Raw genomic sequence first — 20,100 nt, 5'->3', positions numbered from 1 at the left:
ACCTGTAAGCAGCATCCAACAGAGACTACCAACAAACTGGCCCAGGCATCTGGCACCAGAGAAAAATGAATTCCCAGCAGACAGTCCTACCATCTGACATTTTCATGATTGAAAGCCCTCTCCCTCTTTCCCTAGCGTGGCCTACATGTTGAGAAGGTGGGATTCCCCATTGCGGGAGGAGGTGGTCTCTGAGCAACTAGAGTGATGTTTCCATTCTGGCAACTTCCCTTGGAAACCCCACTACCACCCCTCAGGTTCTCACTCACCATCATGGTGGCTGACAAAGCGCAGCAAGGCCGGCTTAGCCAAGAAGGCAGGAGCAATTCGGGCAAACAGTCCTGTCCCACCACTTCCTTTCCCAGAAAGAATGTGTCCCTGCCTAGGATGTTCCTGAACTGCTCCCACTTTGCTCCTACCTCTTCCCTGAGACTGAGGTTTGTTAGTCATCTCTCTCCCAAGCACCCCTCTGCCGGGGTGTCTCCAGGTTCGGCCCCCACCTGCTTGGGCCCTCACTAGGATTCCCACTCTGTGCCGTAGGTGATCACGGAAGCCAGCGCCGGCCAGGCCCAGCACGTCATCCGCACACCCTTCGCAGGAGTGGACGGTTTCTTCATTCCCCCAACAAACCTCATCATCAACCACATCAGGTGAGACTGGCCCATGATGTCTCTAAGGCACTCCCCGCCCCAGCTCAGCCCTGCAAGGGGCAGCTTTGCCCAGCATGGGACCTGCTCATTTCTCCGTCTCCCCCACTCCTCCTATGCCGGATTTAGACCCCATCAAGAAGGAACAGAAAAGGTCCAGTAAAACACACCTAGAGCCTAGTCCTCATTGTTTGGGGTCAGTGACTCTATTATAGTGAAGACACACAGCTCCTAATGCCCTCGGGGACCCAGAAAGGTCAGGAAGTCCCATCCTCAAGGTAAGGGCAACAGAGGAAAGAAGGAAACAGTAGTCATAAATTGAGCACCCTCTACTTGCTGGACACAAAAACCTCGTCCAGGTGGTCTTAACCCCTATGTTATAGATGAGGATCAGAGAAGTTAAGACACTGACCAAGGCCAAACAGCTAGGAGTTGGCAAAGTCAGACTAAATGAAAAGCCAAGTCTTCTTTCACTACACCATTCTTTCACATTCCTGTCTAACCGCAGCCCATAATACTTTAGGAACCCCCAGAGCATTTGTGCAAGGAGTCCATAAAGAGACAAGGCTTCCTGATTGCCATGGTTTGCCGCTACCTAAAACCACCACCCAGTAATAAGAGCCATGGCCTCAACTGTAGACCTCATCCCAGCATAGTCAGTACCCATCCCTATTCACTTCAGAGCCCCAACATCTTCTGTGTCGTTACCACTGCCAGACAACCAAGCCTGTCTCTAAGCCATCAAGGCTCCAAATGTCTTGTAGCACTATTTATACCTTTCTATAATCCACCATCAAGCACCTCGCTGCAGAAAGAAGTGATTCATTTTTGCAAGCTGATGCTGGAGAGTCACCCATTCACCCTTACCAAAGGAAGAAAGCCACTTTATGAACCCTCTCACTGCAGACAGCGCCTGTGCAAGAGCCTCTAAGAGTATATTAAATGGTGAAGCCCTCATAAAGCAGCTGTGTTCAGCTGGGGGTCGGGCACACTCAGGAGGCTGTGCAGCTCCTCTATGTGGCTTTTTCTTTAAAGTTTCTTATAAGAGCAGAGTTTTCTTTCTTGCTGTTTCCATGCTCCGGTTCTCTAAGGATGCTGTAAAGATACACCTTGGAGGGAGGGAGTATTTTCCTCCACTCTGGGGTACAGTTTTTCTAGAGAAAATTATAAAAGAGTTTCTGCTCTATTTCTGTAGGTGTATACAGCACCAAAAGGCCTCTGTGAGCAAGGTATTTAGGCGCAGGCACTCAAGATCAAAGGGAAGTCCTACCTGGCGTCAGGTCTTTCCACACTTCAACCAGCCTCCAAAGCGGAATTTTAGAAAGTCCAGATGTGAGCAACTCCCACCCGCCTGAGCTCCTCTGCCAAAGTTTCCTCTTACATCTAATCCCCCAATAGCCCTAGGAAGGAGCTACCCTGGTTAGAGTCGCTGAGGCTCAAAGAGGCAAGCAGCCTGCCCCAGACTCTGCAGCTAGCAGGGCAGTGTGGCGGCACCAGGCCATCTGGCTCCAGAGAGGAAAGCTGTCCTCAACCCCAATGCCCAGGGTTCTTCCTACCCGCATCACCAGTGTGGCCAGAGAAGAGACTACCCCCACATGTTCCCCTTCCAGGGGAAGAGGGTATTAATAGGAAATCTCCACTTGTTCCACTGCATCTGCATCCTCATATTCTCACCAGTTAGTCTAGACAACAGTCAGGATATAGGATCTCCCATCTTATCTTCATAACAGGCAGAGTCAGGGCAGGGATCTCTTGCCCTTGTCCTCCATGCTCACCGTCCAGACAGACTCGCCCCTTTCCAGCTGATGTGGGCCTCAGGGAAACAGATCACAGGCATTGCAAAAGGAGAAGCAGTTGAAAGCCCTCTCGCCCTTCTCCTTAATCATTTCCAAAGATGAATGCGTGTTACAAGAGCATAAATCCAGGAACATTTGTAACTCCACTATGTTTGCATTGAGATCATAGATAATTTGTTTCTGAAGACATACCCTGCAGAATGGTAGATCTTATTACTAGGCTGTTAGATCACTGAAGGATGATGGTAAAGGGAAAAGGCAGAGGATGTAATTGTTAAGACAAATGACAGATTCCCCACCTGTGGAAGCGGCCTCTCGACCTCTGACCTCAGTCCTTCCCCTCCCAGGTTTGGCTTCATCTTCAACAAGTCTGACCCTGCAGTCCACAAAGTGGACCTGGAAACACTGATGCTCCTCAAGACCATCGGCCTGCACCACCATGGCTGCATGCCCCAGGACATGGCACACACCCACCTGGGTGGCTACTTCTTCATCCAGTGCCGACAGGACAGCCCCACCTCTGCTGCCCGACAGCTGCTCGTTGACAGTGTCACAGACTCTGTGGTTGGCCCCAATGGCGATGTAACAGGCACCCCACACACATCCCCTGATGGGCGCTTCATAGTCAGTGCTGCCGCTGACAGCCCCTGGCTGCACGTGCAGGAGATCACGGTGCGGGGGGAGATCCAGACCCTGTACGACCTGCAAATAAACCCAGGTATCTCAGACTTGGCCTTCCAACGCTCCTTCACCGAAAGCAATCAATACAACATCTACGCGGCTCTGCACACGGAGCCGGACCTGCTGTTCCTGGAGCTGTCCACGGGGAAGGTGGGCATGTTGAAGAACTTAAAGGAGCCGCCTACGGGGCCAGCCCAGCCCTGGGGGGGCGCCCGCCGAATCATGAGGGACAGTGGGCTGTTCGGACAGTACCTCCTCACACCAGCCCAAGAGTCACTGTTCCTCATCAATGGGAGACAAAACACACTGCGGTGTGAGGTGTCAGGCATAAAGGGGGGGACCACAGTGGTGTGGGTGGGTGAGGTATGAAGAGCCCAGAGCAGAGCCCTGGGCCAAGGAGCTCCCCCTCATCCTGACATTGCAGCCCAAGCAGGTGCGCTGTACATTTTTACAGACAAAAGCAAAAACCTGTACTCGCTTTGTGGTCCAACACTGGTCTCCTTGCAAGTTTCCTAGTATAAGGTATGCGCTGCCACCAAGATCGGGGTTTTTTTGTTAGGAAGTATGATTTATGCCTTGAGCTAAGATGAGAACACATGCTGCTGTGTAAAGGGATCATTTCTGTGCCAAGCTGCACGCCGTATGACCTGGGGACATCACGGAACCAAGGGATCCTGCTCTCCAGGCGGACACCTCTGTCGGTTGCCTTCACATAGTCATTGTCCCTTACCGCCAGACCCAGCCAGACCTCGCCCTGATGGAGTGGCCCGGAAGCAGAGGCTGACCAGGAGCAGGGGCCTCCCTCCTGAACCGAAAGCCCATCCATCCTCGCATGGGACCTCATCTCCCTCGAAGCTGCTTTTTGCTTTTCTTTCCATTTGACTTGCTGTAAGCCTGAGGGAGAGCCAACAAGACTGACTGCATCTTGGGGGATGGGGAAATCACTCACTTTATTTTGGAAATTTTTGATTAAAAAAATAATTTTTTATAATCTCAAATGCTAGTAAGCAGAAAGATGCTCTCCGAGGTCCAACTGTATCCTTCCCTGCCTTAGGCTGTCTCTGGGGGGTCACAACCCCTCAGTCCACAGCCAGAAAGAACAATGATCTAAGAATACCGCCAGGTCAACTGTGGCCACTCTGCTTCTCCAAGAGCAGACCAGGCCACCTCGTTGGTAAGGACTTGGTTCTGTGTTGGGACCCCAAGAGACCTGGACAAGTTCTGTGTGCCTGCTTTTCAGCACAGAAGGGAGACATCTCATTAGTCAGGTCTGGTGGCCCAGATTCAGGGCAGACTGGGCTTGCCTGGCAAGGTATGGGTGGCCTCCAGGCTCAGTGCGGAAACCCCAAGGACATGAGTGGAGCCAGGTGAGTTCCTGAAGCTACACCTTTTCAAAACAGATTTTTTTTTTCTGCCTGTGGCCTATCCGCTCATCTCTGGTACCCCATCTCCGCATCAGCACTGCAGAGAGAGCGCATTTCAGCGAGGGTTTTCTTACCCACATTCCCCAATCAAAACACACGCACTGCAAAACCCAGAATCAGAAGGCGGCGGGCTGGCACTACTGCATTCTCCCCACATTTTTCAGGCTGTGGTGACTCTCAGGTGGGCATCAAAGAAGTACAGCCCACGCAGACCCGTAGAGACCCACCTAGATCAGAGACTCTCAGCAAAAACGGGCTCCCCTTCCCTCTTGCGCGTATCAGTGGCCAAAACTTACGTGTGTTCTGGTTTGAATGACCATTTTGTGAGCCACATGGGGTTGGGAGAGGTGGTCTTACCACAGATGTCTTTGCTAATTTGGCCACCTTCACCTGCTGACATGATCAGGATTTTCCTTTGCCATTAAGGAACGAACCCTTTCGAGGAGAGGAAAACCTAGGCTCTGTGTCACTCTCAACACGCACAGCTCCTTTTCACTCCCGCCTGCCGCCCAAGCCGCTTGCATTGCCCACCACAGATCTCGTGAGATAATCACTTGTCCTGCATGTCTCATGGATCTTAGTCCACCAAACGCCTGTCCCCTGCGACTTCTGGGGGTGTGCCTAGACATGGAGGTTTATCCGTTTTATTTTAAAGGGTCAGCTGTGTAGATGTAAGTTGAGGAAGCTAACCTCAAAATCCTAGAATGCAATTCCACAGTAGCTGGGGATGCATGGATGATACATCTCACCCTTTTTTTTTCCTGCCTTAGTATCTTGATATGTTCACTCCCAATCTCCCATTTTTACCACCAAAATACTCCAACTTTCATAAACTTCTCTTTTTTGGAAAAATCTCAATTGTGTCAGCCCCTAACAGAAAAAGGATCTCTGAGCCCAAAGGAAGAGAAGTCCCACCAAAGAGCAGGCCAGAACATCAGCCTCTCTGGGCAGCAGGATTCATAAGTCAAAGACCAGTTCAACCCAAACTGGCCTTTTAAAATAATCGGGAGTGACGGAGTCAACTTCTGCAGCACCTGTCCCTCTCCTACCATCCCTTCCATCTCAAAGTGTGTCTAAAAAGCGTATCTGCCCTTCACTGTCCCCACAGTGCAGTTCCTAGAGACGGCAGGCTTAGGTCTCACTGACAGCATGCCAGACACAACTGAATCGAAGCAGGCCTGAAGCCTAGGTCAGGGATTCAGGAGTCCAGCCCCAGGAGGCAAAGTCACCAATGCAGGCAGGTAAATGGTTTTTAGCAAGGAGGCCGATAGAGCTGGTAGGGTGGGGAGTCAGGGGTGGGAGGAGGAGGAGGAAGACCAGATCAGCCTGAGCTTTCCCCAACACTTTGCCCCAGAAGAAGTTTGTGGGACACAGTTGGAAAGCCCCTGGTAGGAAACGCCTCCCTACAGGGGGGCCTCCTGTAGCAAGCCCAGGTAATTCTTCTGATGAACACACAAGATCAATTCACCACTGATATTTTACACTATTAAAGAAGTACTGACTTCACGAAAAGAATCATCAAGAAAGCTATTTAGATAAACTCCCTCAGTTATTTTGAAATAAAGTTAATTTCACAAAAATTCAATAGTTTTTTTTCCAAAATGACAAATAATCTGCCCCTGTGGTGACAGGAAGGCTTTGGAAATGGAGGCCCTCGTTCTTCTGCTCCAGTGGACAGATCTCTGCATAAAGGCTCTGGGTCCAAAAGCCCACCCAAGCAGCCCCAAACGGATGGCAGGAAGGGGGACTGCCAGCTTCTGGACAATGGCATGACCCTCTTGCATGAGGAGGTTTGACAGGCGCCACACCCACAGCCAAAGCCATCATCCCAGCCTCACCAACACTGACCCAGCCCACCCTGGCTGGGGCTGGCCCAGGCTTATTTCTTCAATCTCCAAGACATCTGAGTGTCCTCCTTTTCCCCAAGCTCCAGGAAGAAGCTGGAAGAGCCCTGTAATCCCGGCTAGGGCCAACTACTAACACCAAACTTCAGGTACTTTGACCTAGAGATAGCATCACCAGAGACAGACACTCAGCCCCTACAATTCTCACCCCCAACCCGGCCATTTCCCCATCTCCATCTGTGCAGACAAAGCTCCCAGTTCCAGGTAGGCACTGGAAGCCAGCTTTCAACCCCAAATAAAGCAGAGAACGGCCTGCTGCCATAGAGATTGCAACTGCTGAGCCTTCACTTAGGAAAGCAGCCAGGAGTTGGCTTTGTACGGCCACATCTTGTTTTCTGTTGACCAATAATCTGTGAACTAAAGAAAATTTCCGAACTGAGGTGTGAAACATTCATTCTGGATATATTTTTCTACATGAAGCTTAAAAAGTGTAGTTGATTCATGTATCATGATGTGTTTCATTCTAATATTACAGATGCTGAACCATCTTCACTAGCAAATCCCACAACTCTCTCTCCCACTCTTCAGCCCTCCTTTTCAGAAGCAAGCCTCTAGGAGAGTTGACACCACCACTCCCACCTCCTTCCTATGCATCCACCAATCTACCTCACATTCTCCCCTGCACCCAGCACCCTTGGAATGCTACTCCCCTCCACCCCCAGCCAGGAGACCAGGCAGGTAACAGAGGAAGATTACAGCACTGCCACAGAGGTCCTGACAGTTTCCCCCACCCAGGACCCCAGGACCCCAGGTTCTACTCCAAGAACAGTCAGAACCCATAGGAACACAGCCCCTTGCTGCCCAGAGTCACACCCTCCAAACCCTCACTTGCAGACCTTTGGAGTTAGATGACCAAGACTAGAGAGCTGTCTCAGAACCATCAGGGAAGTCACGTGCCATCTGGCAGGAACAGAGAGACCATGACATCTCAGCCAAGCCTCATCTCTCAGAGGGCCGAGCCCCCCAACCTCCCTCCATTCCCTTTTTATTCTCCCCCTTTCCTGTTCCATTCCTGTCTCTTGGGCCCTCTGCTCATGAGCCACTCCACAACAGCTCCTGCCATTCAAGGAGCAGCTGACCTGACTGCTACACCAGCCCCCACCCTGGAGCCTTGACCCGTGCTGCTTTCCTGCTTTGGGGTACAAGCCAGAAGTCATTCACAGGCCAGAGACTACTACATGCTCCCAGACCGGCACACAGGCAAAGAAATTTTGCTCAAGAAAGTCCCTAGCTGCCTTGGTTTCTCTCCAAAATTCTAGAGATCATCAAAACAGAGGCTTAAAAAATTCAAGAGAGAAAAAATACAGTGCCTATCTTCAGGGTGTGACTACAAGACCCCAAGTAGCCAGTGGAATGTAATCCACTCCCTGCTTTTCTCTCTCCCAGGTTACCTGCTAAGTCACTTGAGGATGTGAGCATCTTATCTGGGCCTGCATGCTTTAGGCAGCAGCCACACAGCAGACCCGGGGACACAAGCACTGTCCTGTGCATCCACATCCTCCTTTGGAGCTGTGGGCAGCAAGTGGGGAAGGCTAAGTGAACTAAATACAATGTGTGAAATTATGGAGAATACAAGAGTGGGGATTTTCCTCAAAATTCACAGCAAGGCTTCAGGCTTCAGTGTTTAGCATGTACTTTAGAAAAGAAAAAAACAAGCCACAATTCACACATGCTTCTTTCCAAGCTCATCTTTACATATGTGGAACCAAGCCTTGCTCATGTGGCCCCAGAGAACATGGGCCATGCCCTAGAGGGCTTTAGAGGGCTCAGCCAGCACTCCACAAAGCAATAACTATTGACTCACCCCTACACCAAGCCTGGCGACGTGGCTTGGCAGGATCAGAGACTGCTGCCCTTCAGAGGCACCCTCATCAGGATCAGAGCTTTGTTTCTGAGTAAGAGCAATGAGTATTGGCTGGGTTGTGAGGCCCAAGAGCCCAAGAGCTCTAAACTGAGAAAGTGCCCCAAATCTAAACCTTTATCCACTGCCCAGCATGACATCTACCATAGGCTGAAGAGCTGTGGGTCCCGCGCTACTTGGAGAGAGGTGAGGGAAACAGGCTTGCAAGCCGCACACCACAGACGCATGGCTCCCCACACCCTCCCCGCCTGGCTCCCACAGCTGGCTGGCCCCCTCATCCTTCCTGGCCTGGCCCCGCCCTGTGGCTTCCTACCTTTCCCCTGCGATTCCTGAAGGCTGTGTGAGATGATCTCAAAGCAGAACGGGACGTGGGGTTTTGCTGGCGTGGTCACACACATCGTTTCATGCTGTAGTGCAGCTGAGTGACCCTCAAGATGTGAAGCCACACACATCACTTGTCCTGTTCAAGTCTCATGCTTCCCCACCTCAGAAAACTCTCAGATCTCTCATGTCAAGGCAGATTACGTTATTTTGAACAGTTGTGTAGACTCCAAAATATATTTTCTGTAATCACCAGTATTTCTCAAAAGGCCTCCTGTAATTATTATACATGTGAATTTTTCCTTATTTATAAAATATATATAAATTATTTTTAATACATCAACTTTAGTAGAGATTTGTACCAACACAGTAACCGTACGTGGCATTTGAAATAAGTTTGTATTTACTTTGACCTATTACACAGTATCGAACACATGGTGTATTTGCAGTACCACTTGTTATAACGATGACTCACAAATTATCATAAAGTATTGTCATTGTAAATGCTCTTTTTTCTGAGGATTTTACAATAAAACTTGAGAAAAGTTACCTTTTTCTGGTGCCAGTCTGTTTACAGTTGTTAAAGTGAGAACTGATTACGGTAAAAAGCACGCAGCATCCCTCTTCCACCTTTCCGTCGCAATTGCAGGTTCCTGCGATAGCTGTGCTCTGGCCCAGTCCAAAGAGTGGCTGGACAAAGGCAGGCACCTGGACCTAGCAGTCTCTCTTCCCCATGTGGAAGTCTCAGCTCCCAAAATGCACAGCCACATCCAGTTCAAAACCACTCACCGTCTGCCCTGGCAGGCACTAAAAATTCACTACAGCCCCAGAGATGAATCCATTACCCCAGTCACTCTTGGCTCTCACTGGGGCAGACTTTCTAACAGGGAAATAGAAAGTGGGAAGAGCCCAGTAATCACCAGGCTGCTAATGGGGAGCCAGCACTGTGCCAGGTATGAGCGACAAAGAGGAACAAAGGAAACACAGCACCTGCCCTCAGCAAGTTAAAGACGGCTATGCCATGACAGCATTAGGCAGGACCCCTAGGGTGTGTGTATATATATGGAGAAAGAGACAAGAGAGAGATCTATTGTAAGAAATTGGCTCATGTGACTATGGAGGCTGGCAAGGCCAAAATCAGCCAGGTAGGCAGCAGCTGGAGACACAGGGAAGAGTTGCAGTTTGAGTCCAAAGGCAGTCTGCTGTCAGAATCCCCTCCTTAGGAGGAGGCCAGTCTTTTTCTAGTAAGGCCTTCAACTGATTGAATAGAGCCCACCTACGTCGCAGAAGATTATCTGCTTTCCTCAAAGTCTACTGATTTAAGTGGTAATCTGAGCTGGGCGTGGTGGCTAGTGACTGTAATCCCAGCACTTTGAGAGGCCAAGGTAGGAGGATCCCTTGAGCCCAGGAGTTTGAGACCAGCCTGAGCAACATAGGGAAACTCCATCTCTACAAAAAAAAAAAAATGTAATAAATTAGCCAGACATGGTGGTGTGCACCTGTGGTGCCAGCTACTGGGGAGGCTGAGGTGGGAGGATCCCTTGAGCCCAGCAGTTCGAGGCTGCAGTGAGCCATGATCTCACCACTGCATTCCAGCCTGGGTAAGAGAGTGACACGCTGTCTCAAAAAAATAAAAGTAAAGAAATGAACGTTAGTCTCATTTTTTAAATACCTTCACAAAATTATCTAGAGTAGTGTTTGACTAGATATCAGAGACCATGGCTGTCTTAGTCTGTTCAGGCTGCTGTAACAGAATACCATAGACTTTGTAGCTTATAAACAATTTATTTCTCACCATTCTGGGGTTTGGGAAGCCCAAGATGAAGGCAACAGCAGACTTGGTATCTGGTGCTTCCTGGTTCCTAGGTAGCCATCTCCTCCCTGTGTCCTCACCTGGTAGAAGGCACAAGGGAGCTTCCAGGAACCTCTTTCCTAAGGGCTCTAATCCCACTCACGAGGGCACCACTCATCTCCTAATCACCTCCCAAAGGCTCCACCTCCAAGTACCATCATACTGGAGGCTGGGTTTCAAGATATGAATTTATGGGGGACACAAACATTCAGTCTTTAGCAGCGGCCTGGCCAAGCTGACACATAAAATTAACTATCACAGTGACATAAACAAGGTACTGCTCCCGTCTTTCCTGGAGGAGTAACCTACTACATGTGCCTACCCCTGTGATAAGCACTTAACAAGCACCTGTTTTTAAACCTTACAATGACCCAACAAGGTATGTGTTATTGTTATCCCCACTTTACAGAAGAGGAAGCTGAGGCTCAGAGCAGCAGAGCCCGAATTCAAATTTATGTCTGTGGTCAGAATGCAAACTCTAACTGCTGATCCTGCTGCCTGTGATACCCACCACCACAAAATGTATGAACTGCAGCTGCTCCAGCCTCGCTTCCCTATAGTCCCCAGGAAGCACAGGCTACCTCTAGCAGGGGTTTTGCTCTAACCTCCGTCCCAAGAGAGCCAGCTTCCCAGGCCAGTGTGGCAGTCTGGAGAGTAGGCAGCAGATGGTCCCAGAGCCACAATTCCCAGTTAGCTAAGGCTGGATACGCCCAGATCTAAAATTAATATTGTTTTACAATCAAATGTATTTATGCAATAAACAGCACATCATATTCTCTGCAAGTCTAGGTGAATATCATCTTTATGTATAAACCTCCATCCAAAGAAAATTAGTTTATGTTTCTTTGACTCTCACTTATCCAGGCCACTGGCCATTATCCCCATGTTCAGGGTTCCTCCTCTTGAACCAGAGTCTCCTGCCAAAGTGAAATCCAGTTACCAGGCAGGAGATATTGGTCAGCAGTGACCAGTGGAACTGGGTGGCCAGGGAAGAAAGGAGAGGAAGTGACAGCCCCCAAGACCCACCCCATATGCACTGAGGAGAATGCACCCCCAGGCAGAGCAATAACAGAGAGACTTTCAGCATCCCTGGGGCACAAGATAGAGAATGTACTTACAGACCCTGGGGGAACCCTAAAAGGAGCCAGCCTCTGTGCTCCATGGATCAGGCTTTCTGGAACATGCAGGGCAATCTGAATCAGTGCCTCCTGATGCACTGCTAGGTACGCTCACTCACTTTGCTTCAAGATACATGAAAATGCTGCTGTATATTCTCATTTTATAAAAGAATACTGACTGCAGTGGAAGAAGGAGGATGGCCTGGTGGCTCATGCCTGTAATCCTAGCACTCTGGGACACCAAGAGGTATGGATCACTTGAGCCCGGGAATTCAAGATCAGACTAGGCAACATGGCAAAACCCCGTCTCCACAAAAAATACAAAAATTAGCTGGGTGTGGTGACATGAACCTGTAGTCCCAGCTGAGGTAGGAGGATCACTTGAGTGTGGGAGGTGGAGGTTGCAGTAAACTGAGATCATGCCACTGCACTCCAGTCTGGGTGACAGAGTGAGACCCTGTCTCAAAAAAAAAAAAAAACTGGGAGAGGTGGGAATAGGCCAAAATATTAAACACCACATTCTGGGATTATAAGTGGATCTGGTTTATTTCTATTGTCTAGAACTCCTACAATGAACTGTGTGTACTTTTGCGATTAAGAGAAATCTGACACTGGCACTCACTGGTGAGCAGCACAGGGGCAACACAGCCTGGATCCCCGTTGGCCCTTGCCCCCTTTGCAGCAGTCAGGAACAAGAAGGACTCATGTCTTTGGTGAATGGAGCACCTTGAGGGGAGGCCATTATCTCCCAAGAGTGAGACATGATTGCAGAGCCTGTAGATCCTACCTACTGCTTCCTGTGCAGCAAAGAGGAGGAAAACAAAACAGATGAGCTACTGAAGAAGATGGAATCATTCCCACACCCAGGCAAGAATTCCCCTTGGGCTACCACCAAGTGTGTAAGTGCCTCATCAGCTTCTACCTCAGAAACAATGGTCAGGTGTCCCTTCGTCTTGAGACGGAAGATGAAATCATTCAGAACAATTTCACCACCAAAAACACTGCAGAAAAAATGTTAAAGAACACCATGCAGGAGGTGAGGAGAGAATGGAGAAGTGGGCACCCAGAGACAGAGGCAGGGCAGGCGGCTGCTTCTCTCCCAAGAGCACGGGCCTCTCCAGACACATTTGCGCTTTCCTTCCAGTGGCCTCACAGGGAAATGGGGGCAAGAGTTAGGGGTGGGCAAAGAGTTCTTAGACTTGGCACCAAAAGCATAATCCATAAACGGAAAATTTGATAAACTGGACCTCGTCAAAATTTAAAATTGTTGCTCTGTAAAAGATCCTATTAAAACAATGAAAAGACATAAACATTCTAGGAGAAAATATCTGCCAACCACATATCCAACAAAGGCCTAGTATCTAGAATACACAAAGAGCTCACAAAACTTACAGTAAAATAACAAACAATCCAATTAGAAGACAGGCAAAAAAAAGGGGGGTGGGCAGGTGCAGTGGCTCACACCTGTAATCCCAGCACTTTTTGGAGGTGGAGGTGGGCAGATCACTTGAGGTCAGGAGTTAGAGACCAGACTGGCCAACATGACAAAACTCCATCTCTACTAAAAATACAAAAATTAGCCAGGCATGGTGGCATGCACTTGTAATCTCAGCTACTTGGGAGGCTAAGGCAGGAGAATCGCTTGAACCCTGGAGCTGGAGGTTGCAGTGAGCCAAGATTGCACCACTGCACTCCAGCCTGGGCAACAACATGAGACCTAGTCTCAAAAAAAAAAAAAAAAAAAGACTAAACAAGACAATAGGCAAAAAAAAAAAAAAAAAAAAGAATTCTTAAGCAGATATTTCACCAAGGAGAATATACAGATGTTAAATAAGCACATGAAAAGACATTTAACATTATCAGCCATTAGGGAGATGCACATTTAAAGCACAATGACATATCACTATACGCCTATTACAACTTCTTTTAAAACTTCTAAAACAGTACTCTGATAAAATAAATAGTGACAACAAAAAACACTGCTGAGGCTGCAGAAAAACTGGATCACTCGTGCATGTCAGATGGGAATATAAAAAATTGTACAGACTCTCTGGAAAAGTTTGGCAATTTTTTTAAAAAATCAGCATTTAATTTTAGTGTAAGGTGTCAAGAAGGGGTCCAGTTTCTGCTTTCTGCACATGGCTAGCCAGTTTTGCCAACACCATTTATGAAAAAGGGAATCCTTTCCCTATTGCTTGTTTGTCAGGTTTGTCAAAGATCAGATGGTTGTAGATGTGTGGTGTTGCTTCGGAGGCCTCTGTTCTGTTCCATTGGTCTATAGCTCTGTTTTGGTATCAGTACTATGCTGTTTTGATTACTGTAGACTTGTATAGTTTGAAGACAGGTAGTGTGATGCCTCCAGCTTTGTTCTTTTTGCTTAGGATTGACTTGGCTATGCGGGCTCTCTTTCGGTTCCATATGAAGCTTAAGGTGGTTTCTTCCAGTTCTGTGAAGAAGGTCATTGGTAGCTTGATGGGGATAGCACTGAATCTGTAAATTACTTTGGGCAGTATGGCCATTTTCATGATATTGATTCTTCCTAACCATGAGCATGGAATGTTTTTCCATCTGTTTGTGTCCTCTCTTATTTCCTTGAGCAGTGGGTTTGTTGGGGTGTGGGAGACTACGGGAGGGAGAGGGGGTGGTGGGGAGGTTGGGGAGGGATAAGATGAGGAGAAATGCCAGATATAGGTGACGGGGGAATGGAGGCAGCAAACCACCTTGCCATGTACATACCTATGCAACAATGCATGATCTATACATGTACCCCAGAACCTAAAGTACAATTTTAAAAAAAGCATTTAACTATCAATTGACCCAATAATTGCACTCTTGGGCATTTATCCCACAGAAATACTTACCTTCACACAAAAGCCTCTATACAAATGTTCATTGCAGCTTTACTCATATCAGACTAAAATGGGAAACAATCCAGATGATCTTCAATGGGTGAAAAGTCAAACAAACTGTAGTATATTCATACCATGAAATACTACTAAGCAATAAAGAGGAACTACCTAGTGATACACACATTGACCTTGAGGGACTCTCCAGAGAATTACATTAAGTGAAAAAGCCAATACCAAAATGTTGCATACTGTACGTGATTCCATTCTAAGGTTGCATACTGTATATATGTATATACCATTCCTGAAATGGCAAAAGAAACAAAGAACAGATTAATCAGGGATGTAGAAGGGGGGTGCGGTGGGACCTGGGTGTGGCTATAAAAGGACAACATGTGAGATCCTGTGGCAATAGAAATGCCCTTAATCTTAACTGTGTCAATGTCCGTATCCTGGCTGTAATTGTGTACTATGGTTTTGCAAGATGTTACTTTTGGAGGAAACTGAGCATAAGTACACAGAATCTTGCCATAGTCTTTTTTTTTTTTTTGTACTTTAGGTTCTGGGGTACATGTGCAGATCATGCAGGGTTGTTGCTAACCCAGCGGTTTGCCGCCTCCATTGACCCTTCATCTATACGCAGCATTTCTCCCCACGTTATCCCTCCCACCCTTCCCACCCCCTGCTGCTCCTCTCCTAGCCCCCGCAACTGACCCCAGTGTGTGATGCTTCTCTCCCTGAGTCCACGTGTTCTCATTGTTCAACACCCACCTATGAGTGAGAACATTCGGTGTTTGGTTTTCTGTTTTTGTGCCAATTTGCTGAGAATGATGGTTTCCAGATTCATCCAAGTCCCTACAAAGGACAAGAACTCATCGTTTTTTATGGCTGCATAGTATTCCATGGTGTATATGTGCCACGTTTTCTTTGTCCAGTCTATCATTGATGGGCATTTGGGTTGGTTCCAGGTCTTTGCTATTGTACACAATACTGCAATGAACATATATGTGCATGTGTCTTTATAATAAAACAATTTATAATCCTTTGGGTGTATACCCAGTAATGAGATTGCTGGGTCAAATGGAATTTCTATTTCTAGATCCTTGAGGAATCGCCACACTGTCTTCCACAGTGGCTGAACTAATTTACACTCCCACCAACAGTGTAAGAGTGTTCCTATTTCTCCACATCCTCTGTAGCATCTGCTGTCTCTGGATTTTTTAATGATAGCCATTCTAACTGGCATGAGATGATATCTCAATGTGGTTTTAATTTGCATTTCTCTAATGACCAGTGATGATGAGCATTTTCTCACATGCTTCTTGGCCTCACAGATGTCTTCTTTTGTAAAGTGTCTGTTCGTATCCTTCACCCACTTTTGAATGGGTTTGTTTGTTACTTGTATAACTGTTTTAGTTCTTTGTAGATTCTGGATATTAACCCTTTGTCAGATGGGTAGATTGCAAAAAGTTTTTCCCATTCTGTTGGTTGCCGGTTCACTCTAATGAGTGTTTCTTTTGCTGTACAGAAGCTCTGAAGTTTAATTGGATCCCATTTGTCTATCTTGGCTTTTGTTGCCATTGCTTTTGGTGTTTTAGTCATGCTATAGTATTTCTTATAACTGCATGTGAATCTGTAATTATTTCAAAAGAAAAAACAAAAACCTCCAGGCCCAGATGGTGTCACCAGCGAATATTATCAAACATTTAAGGAAGACGTAACACCAATTTTACACAAACTCTTCCAGAGAATAGAGAGGGATGAAAAAAATCCCCAACTCAGGTTGCAATGCTAAAATAACTTTGATACTAAAACCCAACAAGAACAACCCCAGAGAGTGACAATTACAAGCCTGTTTTACTCATAATGTAAATACCAAGATGCTAAACAAAATATCAGCAATTTAGAAAAAAGGATAGTGCATTATGTGTAAGTTGGATGAATCCCAGAAATGCAAAGTTGATTTAACACTGAAAAAAAATAATAATTGATGTAATTTATCACATTATCAGCTTAAAGGAAAAGTGTATGAGCACCTCAGGAGATGTAGAAAAAGCATTGAGAAAATCCTAAATTCATTCATATTCGTGATTTCCTCTCAGCAAAGTAGAAACAGAAATTGTCTTAATTATTAGAGATGAAGGTCTATAACAAACATGCTTCACTGAAGTAAAAACATTAAAGTAAAACATCAAGAGTGCCCCCTTTTTGACAGAGAATAAGACAAGGATCCGCTATGGCCTCTTTGACTTAGCACTGCACACTGTGGTCCTAGCCAGATCAATAAAATAAGAAATAGAAACAAAAGGTGTAAGAATTGGAAGAAACCAGACTATGTAATTGTGTATGTTGAAAAATTCAAATGAGGGGGCTGAGCGAGGTGGCTCATGCATGTAGTCCCAACACTTTGGCAGGTTGAGACGGGAGAATTGCTTGAGGCCAGAAGCTCTAGACCAGCCTGGGCAACAAAGCCAGACTCAGTCTTACAAACAAAATTTAAAATTAGCTGGGCATGGTGGCATATGCCTGTAGTCTCAGTTACTTGAAAAGCTCCCTTGAGCCTGGTGAGGCTGCAGTGAGCTATAATTGTGCCACTGCATGCCTGAGCAACAGAGCAAAACTCTGTCTCCACAAAAAGAAAATTAAAATGAATATACAAAATACATTATTAAAATTAGCAAGAGAGTTTAGCAAAGTTGATGATAAAAAATTGATACAACAAAAATAATTCTATTTTTCTATAGCAGCAACAGTTAAAATGAATTTTTTGGCCTACCCTGCCTGGGCTGCCAGACCACAGCTCTCCACTCTAAGTCGATCCTGCTCCTCCAGGTTCAAACCTGGGCTTACCACAAGATGCCGGCTTACCACTCTGACAATAAGTTTGGATCCTGACACCAAATCATTGGAAACACGGCACTGTTACCCATCAGAAGTCAGTTCAAAGGACCTGCGACCAGAGAGACAGAAGATACAGATGTTGCTGTGAAGACATGGATTACTTCAAGGCCAATGTCTTCTTCAAGAACTATAAAATTAAGAATGAGGCTGATAGGACCTTGATATATATAACTCTCTACATTTCTGAGTGTCTGAAGAAACTCCAAAAGTACAATTCCAAAAACCAAGGTGAGAAAGAAATTTAGACACCGGGAATTACTAACTTTCCCGTTCCTGGAGAGCCTGATTTTCCACTTAATGTGATGTATGCCAAACCTGCAAACAAACAGGAAGATGAAGTGATGAGAGCCTATTTCCAACACCTAAGGCAAGAGACCAGGCTGAGACTTTGCGAGAAAGATTTCAACCCTCCAAATCAAAGACTGTTGTTCATGAACTGTCTCTTCACAAAGCAAGACTTTCAGGATCTGGACAGTGAAGGGAGCTTGGGCAGCCACCATCTCCAGAGCCCTGGGCAGCATTTTCCAGCAAGATGTACACAATCTTTTGCCTTTATTTCATACAGTTTTATACAGAAGAGAGAAGAGCATGTCTTTACTTGAAAAACTCTTGATCAAGAATTCGGGTGGGAGAAAAGAAAGTGGGTTATCAAGGGTGATTTGAAATTTTCTGCAGTATTAAGTGTCAATTAATAAGTAATAATAAAGAAATTTCTAACAAAAAATGAATTTTAAAAAAATATTTATAACAATATTTTCTAAGTACCTAGGAATAAAATCGATAAAGATATACAAGATCTCTCTGAAGGGAATTCTAGAATTTTAAGAGATGTTAAAAACATTAAATTGAAAGATATACCATGTTGATGGATTGGAAAATTTAATAATATAATACTGTTAATTTATCCCAAACTGATTTAGAGAATAACTGCAATCCCAATTATAATTTTAAGAAGGGATTTTGGTGAGCTAATTCTAAAATTTATAGGAAAGTGTAAAAGGTCAAAAATAGCTAAGAAATTCTTGAAGAAAAATGTCTGGGAGGGGCTGGGCACGGTGACTCACACCTGTAATCCAGCACTCTAGGAGGCCAAGGCAAGTGAATCACTTGAGCTCAGGAATTCAAGACCAACCCGGGCAACATGGCAAAACCATGTCTCTACCAAAAATACAAAAATTAGCCAAGCGTGATTGTGTGCACCAGTAGTCCCAGCTACTAGAAAGACTGAGATGGGAGGATCACTTGAGCCTGGGAGGCAGAGGTTTCAGTGAGCCAAGATTGTACTACTGCACTCCAGCCTGGGTGACAGAGTGAGACCTCATCTCAAAAAAATAGTTTGGGAAGACTTACTCTATCAAATATAAGACTTAATATAAGTTATAGTAACTAAGACAGTATGCAATTGAGCAACATTAGACAAATAGATCAATGAAACTGAATACAGGAATCAGAAATAAATGTATGCATATATGAAAATGTTATATATAGCAGAGGTAGCACTGAAGATTGGTGGGAAAAGATAAACTTTTTCAATAAATGTTGCTGGAATATAATACACCAGGATACATGTGAATAGTCACTGCAGCATCTGTTGTAATAGCAAAGGCTGGAAACAATGCAAATGTCCTTCAGTAGCAGAACAAAGAAAAAAATTCTGATATGTTTATATCATGGAATACAGCAATGAAAATGAGCTAAGAACAGCTACACAAACATTACAAATAAGTCTCACAAATGTAACGTCAAACAAAAGGGTAGCTATAGCTCAAAAACAGCCAAAATTAAATTAAACTGTCCTTTATCACAGACACATATAAGTAACAAAACTATGAAGAGAGACAAGGAAATGGTTATCCTAGAAGTCAGAATCATGAGAAAAGAGAAGAGATTACTACTGAGAAGAGGCACAAAGAGAGGTTCTTGAGTGTTTGCAATGTTCTATTCCTTGGCCTCGTAGTGATTACAATTATTCATGGAACTGTGCTTTTATATTATATGTACTTCTGTGCATTATGTTATATCTTACATTAAAATGTTTATTAAAAGACTCCTATTTCTGTCAATATCGTGAACCATGTTTTTAAAAAAATCCACTACCACCCAGAAATGCTGGAGAAAAGAAAACAAATACCTTTATAAATGCACAGCCAAGAAAAACAAAAACTACAAAAAACAAAGAGAAAGATAAATACAAGAAAGCATGAGCAAATTGGGGCTTGAGTTTTGATACGCAAGTGAGAACAGAGATAAAACCTGGGACGCAAGCCAGGTGAAACACTGTCAACTGAGATTCTGAATAAACCTGAGACACTCAAAGAAATTTATCTTCAGGGAAAGAGTAATGTAGAGAAAAATTTAACCATTAGCTCAGGGAAACCAGAAAAAATATGAAAACGTATCAGAAAAAACTCTGATTGTTATTCAGCCATAATAAGAAGTGAAATACTGATTCACGCTACAACCTGGATGAACCTTGAAAACCTTATGCTATGTGAAAGAAAACAGACACAGCAGTAGGGCATGTGTCATATGAGTGCATTTATATGAAATGCCCAGAATAAGCAAATCAATAGAGACAGAAAGATTCATGGCTGCCAGGGGCTGGGGGAGAGGAAAATGGAGATTGACAGCTAACAGGTATAGTATTTCTTTGGCAGTAGATGAAAATGTTCTGGAAAAAGATAGTGGTGATTATTGCACAACTCTGTGAATAAACTATAACCACCACTGAATTGTATACTTTAAAATGATA

The 20,100-nt window shown here is 45.5% G+C and overlaps 1 protein-coding gene and 1 pseudogene across 3 annotated transcripts in view; both read left to right on the top strand.

Annotated features, from left to right (window-relative positions):
* The window catches only part of FSTL4 (follistatin like 4), a 435,486-nt gene extending 426,306 nt beyond the window's left edge, over positions 1-9,180 (top strand). For all 3 annotated transcript variants that reach the window (XM_012441992.2, XM_064366315.1, XM_012442064.2), the window contains 2 exons: positions 538-647; positions 2,788-9,180. In XM_012441992.2, coding sequence (XP_012297415.2) covers positions 538-647; positions 2,788-3,490 — 813 coding nt within the window. In that variant the 3' untranslated portion in view covers positions 3,491-9,180. The remainder of the gene's footprint in view (positions 1-537; positions 648-2,787) is intronic.
* An 8,123-nt stretch (positions 9,181-17,303) lies between these two features.
* Positions 17,304-18,040, top strand: LOC105715724 (actin-related protein 2/3 complex subunit 3-like; annotated as a pseudogene).
* The last annotated feature ends 2,060 nt before the right edge of the window (positions 18,041-20,100 follow it).

This window comes from Aotus nancymaae, unplaced genomic scaffold (genome assembly GCF_030222135.1).
Source record: "Aotus nancymaae isolate 86718 unplaced genomic scaffold, 86718_ANA_hifiasm-v0.15.2.pri h1tg000064l_1, whole genome shotgun sequence".
Lineage (NCBI taxonomy): Eukaryota > Metazoa > Chordata > Mammalia > Primates > Aotidae > Aotus > Aotus nancymaae.
The sequence above is the reverse complement of the archived record's forward strand: the minus strand, read 5'-3'. Positions and strand labels throughout refer to the sequence as shown.